At 59.8% G+C, this 9234-nt stretch overlaps 1 protein-coding gene across 3 annotated transcripts in view; it reads left to right on the top strand.

The window, feature by feature from the left end:
* PLXNB2 (plexin B2) overlaps positions 1-9234 on the top strand; it is a 29522-nt gene that overhangs the window by 9117 nt on the left and 11171 nt on the right. For 2 of the 3 annotated variants that reach the window (XM_044915307.1, XM_044915309.1), the window contains exons 2-5: positions 2792-2844; positions 6812-7898; positions 8263-8445; positions 8532-8660. In XM_044915307.1, the coding sequence (XP_044771242.1) occupies positions 6825-7898; positions 8263-8445; positions 8532-8660 (1386 nt within the window). In that variant the 5' untranslated portion in view covers positions 2792-2844; positions 6812-6824. The remainder of the gene's footprint in view (positions 1-2791; positions 2845-6811; positions 7899-8262; positions 8446-8531; positions 8661-9234) is intronic. The other variant, XM_044915308.1, reaches the window with a different exon arrangement.

Consider the following 9234-nt stretch of genomic DNA (forward strand, 5'->3'; position numbering starts at 1 on the left):
TCAGCCAGCTCCTGTGTTCAGATGTGCTTGTGGCAGGCCTGTCAGTGAAGGCTGTAGACCGCGGAGGATGAGTGACCATCCTACAGGGCCAGGTCAGGGTGGGTATCTCGAGGTTCTGAGGGATGGGTAGTTTTCTGGGCAAGGTGTGGGGGAGAGCAAAGCAGAGACATCAGAGTCACCCAGAGTACCACCCCCACTGTGGGTACAGCCATAGCACTTCCACACATGGATTTGCTTACACTTCATGGCAGTTCACTGAGATCGATTTTGTGATTACCCCCATTTTACATGGGGAAACTGAGGCACGGTGTAGCTTTGTAAATAACCCACATCACCAAGATAGAAATTGACAGAGAGCTGGCGTTTGAATCCAGAAGTCTGGCTCCAGGGGCGCCTGGCTGGCTCAGTCGGTGGAGTGTGTGACTCCTGATCTCAGGGTTGTGAGTTCGAGCCCCAGGCTGGGTGTAGAGGTAACTTAAAAATAAAATATTTTAAACAAAAACAAAAGACAAAAGTCTGGCTCCAGAGTTGTGCCCTTGAGGCTCTTCCGTGTGGCGGTGTTGGGTGTGTGTGCCTGTGGGAGACTAGCCATGGCCTCAGTGGCCTGTGGTTGCACAGGAGAGTGGCCTTCCTGAGGCAAGAAAGCCTGGCTGTTGGGGGAAGGATGGACTAGCTGAGAGAAGCTGGGGCCCCAGCAGGATTGGGTGGTTGAGAGAGGCATCCTTGAGTTAGGAAAGGCCCCAGGACTTGGTGGCTGAGGAAGGGAGAGCTCCAGGTTTCATTCTGCAGGAAGTTTTGGCTGGAGGAGCCTGATGTTGGAAGAAGAAATCAGTGGGCTGCCTCTGGGAGGGTCTCAGAGTAGGACCCAGCATGGTCAGTCAGGATAGGTCCCTGGAGGGGGTTGTGTGCCTGTGGGGGCTGGGTGGATGAGTGTGTGTAGGCTCAGGAAGAAGGTGTCCCTTGGAAGAGGCCAGCCTCTCTTGGATTTGCCTGCAGCAGACAGAAACACACCACCCTGCCTGGGGGCTGGGGATTCCTAGGCATGCCCCGGGTTGAAGTTCAGAGCACACACACACACACACACACACACACACACACACACACACCCCCGTCTGGGGGCTAAGGACTCAGGGTGAACTTCACCTCAGGGTGAAGTTCAGAGGCTAGATGGAGGAGGTTGAGGCATCAGGCAGAGAGGCACACGGAGGCCGGCATGCTGTCCCTTCAGGTGGGAGGTCTGCATGAACTGTTCAGTCCATGTGCTGTGGACCCCAGCGCAGTTTCCACCTGTGACGGCCACAGCCTCCAGGCCAGGCCAGCCCCTGCTTTCTCAAGAGACTGCATTATACTGACGCCCAGTGGTTTGCCCCCTGAATTTGCCTGTGGAGTGGCCCTTTGCCCCTTTCACACAGGCTGCATTCACTGCCCTGCCCTCCTTGCCCCAGCTGGTCTCCTTGGATCTGCCATAGGTCCTGCCTGGGTTTGCTCTCCAGGAATGTATGTTAGAGTGTGCCGCACAGGACACTGTGGGATGGGGGTGGGCAAGGGCCTGGGCCTTGTGGAGGAGGTGTTGGAGGCACAGTGGTGAGGGTGGGGGGCAACCGGTCTGGGAGCCAAAGGGGGGAGCAGGAGTGGCTGAACCTTGGATGTGGGAGGGGCTGGCATTGGCCAGGAAAGATGGTTGGGTCCAGAAAGCCATATCCTAAAGCAGAGTGGAGCTGGAGGGGGTGGGCTAGGGGGAGGCAATCATTATCATTAGGTATATACCCCTTTTTATTTAGACAATATGTGAATATATCCCTGTAAATTTTTTTCAAAAATTGGTAAATGAAGTTATTTTGCTATCCCAGTCCCCTCCTCCCTGCCCCCAGGCTTTACTACCATTTTCAGTTTGAAAGAAAGCTTCTAGAACTTCTCAGCAATTAAATTGATGTCCACATACACGCCCATGGAGACACATGGGCTCCTGTACCATGGCAGCCCCTGACATGTCTAGGCTCCGTGGGACTCAGCACAGACCTCCCCCGTGTGGGCCTGGTTGGGTTTTTTTGGAGTGGGGGGAGCTCTGGTTGGATGCTGGGTAGTTGCTACATTTTCATCATGATAAACCATGCCAAGAAGTATCCTTGGACAGGTCTCCCCCGTGGATGTACATGGATATTTATGGAAGATGATAGGGTACAAGAGCAAGCTTTACTGAGTGCTACAGTGTAACAGGCTCACTGGAGGCTTTCTTGAATGAATCATTTAGTCCTTACAGACTCCTGGGGGGAGTTCACTAGGACTATCTCCATTTTACAGATGGGGAAGTGAGGCAAAGAGAAGTAACTTGCCCAAGGTCACACAGCTAGTAAGTAGAATTTGGGGGTCAGGGGTATGCTTATTTTTCAGAAAGCAATTTATATTTTAATCAAATATATGTACCTACTTTTAAAAAGGTAGCTGGTACCAACAGACTTAATAATGACAGGGAGCTGTTCCTCGCCCTGTTTTTCCCCGGGCCTTTTTGAGCAGAGAGGGATGTGTCAGGCTTGTATTCTGGAAAGACCAAGTGGGTGTGTGTGTGTTGGGGTGCTGGGCTAAGGGACCTGGAGGCTGGTGTCTGAGGGAGGGGCTGTGTTGGGAGCAGGGTGGAGGAGGCAGAGGAGGTTGGGGGTTTCCTGCTCCAGGGTGGCAAAGGCCAGATGAGATCTCTTGAGTTGCTGCCCCCCCCCCCCCATATGGAGCAGAGGAGACAGGGGGACGCAGGCCAGGCTTGTGGTCAGACCACTGTTGCTCCTTTGCTTCCTAGAGAATCTTGATGCTGGCCCAGAGCAGAGACTGAGCTGGACGACTGGAGCCTCGGTGAGTGGAGGCTGGGCCCCACCTGGGGAAGGCAGTGGGGGGCTACGGCCACACAGTGAGGCTAGAGCCTTCCACTGGCTGTGGGTGGTGACCTTGAGGCTCTGGTCTGGCTGGGCCCAGTGTGCACAAACCCAAGTGCCCTGGGACGCCTGGGTGGCTCAGTTGATTAAGCCTCCGACTTGATTTCGGCTCAGGTCATGATCTCAGGGTCGTGAGATTGAGCCCTATGTCAGGCTCTGTGCTTAGTGCAGAGTCAGCTTGAGATTCTCCCTCTCTCTCTGCCCACCCCCCCAAGTGTGTGTGTGCTCTCTTGCTCTCTCAAATAAATAAATCTAAAAAAAAAAAAAATATGTCCTGCCCACGGGGGCCACTCCCAGCCAGTGCCCCCACCCCCTGCCCCCAGTTCTCTGAGACCAAGCTTTCCTTGGGAGGGTGGGCTCTACAGTGAGACTGGCAGGAGAGCTGGATTCTGGAACAAGGACTGGGAATTTGGGCTTGGGGGAGGAGTGCCTGTCCAGACATTTTCTGGGCCAGCAACAGGCCGGAGTTTGTGCAACTTTTTGGAAGTGCACCTCCGGCCTTCAGCCAGGAAGAAGGCCGTCTGATGCCCTTAAGGAAATCCCCGCCAGCCCCGGTGAGCCAGGGGTCCTGGGGCTGCCTTCAAAACAGGAAGCGCCCGTTCCAGGAACCCTAGGAACGCTAGCGGCAGGAAGCTTTGCTGGCTGTGCCTGGCGCCTCCCGCACAGTGGCTTGAGCTCCCTGGTCAGGTGGGTCACCCTTTGCTCCGGGACCTGCCCAGGCAGGTCACCTGAGGCTTTGTTTATCCAGGAAGTGGGGTGGGGGAGCTGCTGCCTCTGGAGTGTGACCCAAGTCTCTCCTGCCAGCCTGGATGACTTGGGCTCAGCCTGGGTGGGGGGTGAGTTTGGACACTGGGCTTTAAGTCTCACTCTGCCCACCACCCAGAGGGGTCCTGGGGCAGGAGTGTGGGTGGTGAACAGCACAGTATCTGGACCAGCTTTAATGCCCGTGGCAGGATCTGGTCCAGCTCTCCCTGATGACATACCCAGAAGTTTGAGCAGTTACGGTGTAAGACCTGGGGGGCTCTGGGGCAGAGGACGAGGCTGAGGGAGGGTCCAGGACAAGCTTTTTCAGAACAGGAGTGCCCCAGGAGTTCCCCCACTTGGTCAGCTATGTCTTTGGGTCCTGGCCCCGCTTACAGACCAGCAGAGGAGCCCTGGGCTCCTTGGGTCCACGTGGGGCGATCCACCCGACCACCGACCGCTGCCCAGGCCGCTGCCGACCACTGCTGACTGCTGCCGGGGTGGCCTGGACTCCGGCCCCGCCCCCGCGCCCCGTCCCCGCCCGCCTGCACTCCCTCCCTGGGCCCCGGGAACATTCCATTCATTCCGAGCTCCAGCAGGCCGGTGGGAGCCGACAGGGGCCGGGGTCGCGGCGGCGACGCGGGGACCCGGGTGAGCGCGGCCGGGTGGGGGAGGGCCAGCCTGGGCAGGAGGCCGAGGGGCCGGGAGGCCCACGTCCCCACCCCCTTCACCCTAGGCGGCGACGCAGAGTGGACTTTGGGCCCTGACACTGCGCTAAGGGTGGGGGGAGGGCGAGGGGGCGGGTCTTTGGGCGCTTTCCTTCCCCGGGAGGGACGGGGGAGGGACTGTACCCGCGGGCACCCAAGCGGCCAGGGCGGCCAGGGCCTGGTGCGCCTGGTTCTGCGCAGTCTCAGAGTCAGGGACAGCCTGGCTCCACGCCTGGGGATCTCCCAGACTGTGCTCGCCTCTCCCCCAGAGAGGGGTCTGCAGAGGTAGGGACCCCTACCGTTCAGTGGGATGCCCTGAAGGGCTTGTGAAATCTTCCTATCTCTGACTAAAGCCATGACCATCTCCCCTATCAGGGGTCACCGTGGCTCTCCTCCTACCACCCTGCCTTGGGCCACCTTCACTTCACCCTGGTACTGCCCAGCCTTCTGCCCCAGGCAGCCAGGGTCTCCTTACCAGGTCCCTGCTGTCTCCCCTGCTGGACATGCTCCAGGTAACCTGTGGGTAGCCCCTTTTCCAGTGGTTGGCGAGGAGGGCATGTGAGGTCACCAGGGGCCAGGCAAGAACTCTGCACTCCAGTACAAGGTGGGGGTTCCCTGCAGGGGCAGCAGGGGCCCTGCAGTGATTCTGAGGTAGAGAGGGCTTTGTCAGTTGGTTGCTTCTTGGTTATACTTCCTCGAGAGGTTTGAGGAAGGTTGTGGATACTCGGAACAGAGGGATGCGGGGGGATGGCGAACAGCCACAGCCTGGGGCCCGAGCAAAGAAGGAAGCCGGCTTGATGGAAGAATCACAGGTTCCATGAGAAAAAGCCAATTCATTCCAGTAAACACAGCTTTGCCCAAAGCCGGTGCTCCAAAGAAATGTCTCCTCAGATGCTTTTCTGCCTTCCTGGAAGAGATGGACAGGACACGGGGCAAGTCAGGATGTGGACAGGGTAGTAGAAAAGAAATTGTTTCTCGGGGGAATAAGAGCCTATCCAGGGAGGTGGTGTTTAAGGAGGCCACAAAGGATGAACCAGCTCCTCTCCAAGTGCAGTGTGGGCTGCACTAGGGAGTCTGGGACGCCAGGGCCTGGGCCCTTCATTCCCTTCTGCCATCCGGGTCTGGCCCCACTCAGGCATAGGGTAATGCAGGTCTGCCCTAAATGTCATGCCAGACGCAGGCAGATTACAGTGGATGCAAGGGTGAGCGCTCATGCACGCATCTGGAGAGGGCACTTTGTGGGGTGCCAGCAGAGGATTGTACAGGGGGTTCTGACCAAGACAGAGCAGGTCACCCAAGGTGGGAGGTTTGGGACAGCCCCAAGATGGAAGAGGCCTAGAGGCAGAATGGCCCTGCCTGAGTTTCCCCGAGATCCCTGTGTCCCTGAGTTGGGGAGGGAGAACCACATACGCTCTGGTCCTCTCATCTGGGGACACTTTGTCTCACCCTGGCTTTAGCAGCTCATCCCTTGTACAGATGGACACATGCGTGGGCCTGCATATGTGCAGGAACGTGCCCAGACAGACACCTGCACAGCGGCTCGGCCCGCCCCAGCCCTGCAGGCAGCACACTCACTGTAGACTCCAGGCTCTCCCCCTCTTGGAGAGCTGGTGGTGGATTCTGGAAATTCCTCCCAGGGTCCTGCTTCCTGTGTGCCTACACCTGAGTGTCCGCTGTGGGGAGCGCATAGGCAGGGTGGACGGACTGTTGTGGGTTCCTCTGCTGGTTCACCAGGGGGAGGGAGCCTGGAGGCTAGGGGAGGTAGGTGGGGAGGCAGGGCTGAGCTGAGGTCCGAGTGGCTCTGGTGGGCAAATATAAATAAATGTGTGCTGGGGGCATGTGGCAGAAGAGTGTGCAACTCTTGATCTCGGGGTTGAGTTAAGCCCCATGTTGGATGTAGAGATTACTTTAAAAAAAAAAAAAGTGTGTGCACCTTCCCTAATCCACACCGTTGGTTCCTCCTTTCCATTGGTTTTCTCTGTGTCTCTTGGGAGAATGCACCATGTGCAGAGAGTCAGGTGTGCAACAGGTGTGCGGTTTGCATGTCCAGGGCCTGTCCCCTGTCAGCCTGGGCTTGTGCTCTGTGGCTTATGGAGCCCTGCAGTCACAAGATGTGGGGAGGACACCTGCGTGAGTACCTGGGAGACTGTGTAGAGGAGGCGCTCCACTGCCTTGGAGGTGGGCCTGCAGGTGCTTTGACCCTGGTCAGTAGGTTGGGTTATAGGTTGAGCTTCTTGAGAAGGGCTGGGAGTCAGTCTCCTTGGAGAGGAGGACGACAGGGGGGCGGGCACTCCAGGTGTATCCTGCACGGCCCTGACCCTCGCTGGCCTGTGTTCTCGTTTTTTGGGCAGGGTCTGGAGAGGCCCTGGAGGGGGTGCTTCCTCTGCATGGGGGGCTCCTCCAAGCGGGGACTCCCCTGACCCTTCTTTCTTCCCACAGGGTGCCGGGGGCGATGGCTCTGCAGCTCTGGGCCCTGACCCTCCTGGGCCTGGCGGGCGCAGGTGCAGGCCTGCGGCCCCGAAAGCTGGACATCTTCCGCAGCGACACCGAGCTGAACCACCTGGTTGTGGACGAGGCATCGGGCGTGGTGTACGTGGGGGCCGTGAATGTGCTCTACCAGCTGACTCCTGACCTGCAGCTGGGGCAGCAGGCGGTCACGGGCCCGGCCCGGGACAATAAGAAGTGCACGCCGCCCATTGAACAGAGCCAGTGCCACGAAGCTGTGCTCACCGACAACACCAACCAGCTCCTGCTGCTCGACCCGCCCGGGAAGCGCCTCGTCGAGTGCGGCAGCCTCTTCAAGGGCATCTGTGCCCTGCGTGCTCTGAGCAACATCTCCACCCGCCTCTTCTATGAGGACGGTAGCGGCGAGAAGTCCTTTGTGGCCAGCAATGATGAGAGTGTGACCACGGTGGGGCTGGTGAGCGCCACGAGCCCTGGTGGTGAAAGGGTTCTGTTCGTGGGCAAAGGCAATGGGCCCCATGACAATGGCATCATCGTGAGCACCCGCCTGCTGGACCGGGCCGAGGGCAGGGAGGCCTTCGAGGCCTACACGGACCACGCCACCTACAAGGCCGGATACCTGTCCACCAACACGCAGCAGTTCGTGGCTGCCTTTGAGGATGGCCTCTACGTTTTCTTCGTCTTCAACCAGCAGGACAAGCACCCGCCCCGTAACCGCACGCTCCTGGCTCGCATGTGCAAGCAAGACCCCTTCTATTACTCCTACCTGGAGATGGACCTGGAGTGCCTTGACCCCAGTGACCCCCAGGCCCCTGCCTTTGGCACCTGCTTGGCGGCCTCTCTGGCTGTGCTCAGTACCAGCAGGGTGCTGTACGCCGTCTTCAGCAGGGATGGCCGGAGCGGTGGGGGGCCCCGTGCGGGCCTCTGCCTGTTCCCGCTGGACGAGGTCCATGCCAAGATGGAGGCCAGCCGCAACGCCTGCTACGCTGGCACCCGGGAGGCGGGCCGCGACACCTTCTACAAGCCCTTCCACGGCGAGATCCAGTGTGGCGGCCACGGGCTGGTATGTGGCCTCCGCACCTGCTCCCACAGGCCGGCCCGGCCTGCGTCTGTGTGGGTCTGCGTGTTGCTGCTGCTGCCGGGCGTGTCCCTGACCCCCCAGCGTGTGGGGCCCAGGGGGGCGGTGTGGGGGGGGGGGGGCCCCGGGTGGGGTCCGCCCCGCGGGCACTGCTTCTTCCAGGGGTCTGATCAGTGCCAGGCCCGTGCTGGGCATCGGCCGTGCAGTGCCTGCTTGGGGGGGTCCCTGATTCCACAGACCCTTGGTCCTGGGGACGTGTGTGGGGACCACAGGCGCCGGGATCCCTCGTGGGGAGGGCGTCCGGAGCAAGGGGATGTGTACCCAGGGCTGACGACACCATGGTCCGCAGGGCGCCAGTGAGAGCTTCCCGTGTGGCTCTGAGCACCTGCCTTACCCGCTGGGCAGCAGAGATGGACTGGCAGCCACGGCCGTGCTGCGGCGTGGCGGCCTGAACCTGACAGCCGTGGTGGTGACCGCGGAGAATGGCCACACTGTTGCCTTCCTGGGCACCTCCGATGGCCGGGTCCTCAAGGTGAGGCCTGGGGCTGGGGCAGGGCGGCTCCCGGGGGGCCATCTGCGCAAGACCCCCGTCTCACGCACCTGCCCTCACACCTGCAGGTGTACCTTGCCCCGGATGGCAGCTCCGCGGAGTATGGCTCCATCCTCGTGGAGATCAACAAGAGAATCAAGCGGGACCTGGTGCTGTCCCCGGATCTGGCCAGTCTTTACGCCATGACCCAGGACAAGGTGGGCCTGTGGATCCCCTGGAGAAGGGGCCTTGGTGGTCCAGGCCACTGTGAGAGGCCTAGAAGGGGGTGGGGGAGGATGGGAAGACTTCCCGGCGGCATCTTGACCCTGTGTCTCTCTAGTGCCTTCTTTGTGTCTGAAACTCGGTTTTGTCTGTGGCCCTGCCCCAGTTCCATTTGACAGGGGCCCCCCAGTTTATTGGGGGGCTGGTATAAGAGCCCTTCAAGGTGGTCTTGGGAGTATCCAGGTCGGCCAGGTGCCTCTTTCGGAGAGTGGGGTTAAAGGGCCTGAGCTGGCGCGGGGAGGCACCACAGCCGGGACCCCCATGGTTTCTGGGACCCCACATTATCCAGGCCAACCATAGCCACAGGGTAGGCCCATTCCGAGCCTGGAGGGCACCTGCTGCTGGACCCTCACCAGCAGGCCTTGCGTGGGTGTCAGGCTTTTAAGGCTCAGAGAGAAAGGTGGGATCAAGCCCATGACCCCAGGAATACCGGGGCCAGACAGGCAGGTCCTCGTGGCTGCCATCGTCCCACTCACTGTCCTGTTGCAGGTCCTCGTGGCTGCCGTCGTC

The sequence above is a fragment of the Neomonachus schauinslandi genome, chromosome 5 (assembly GCF_002201575.2).
Source record: "Neomonachus schauinslandi chromosome 5, ASM220157v2, whole genome shotgun sequence".
NCBI classification, from domain to species: domain Eukaryota; kingdom Metazoa; phylum Chordata; class Mammalia; order Carnivora; family Phocidae; genus Neomonachus; species Neomonachus schauinslandi.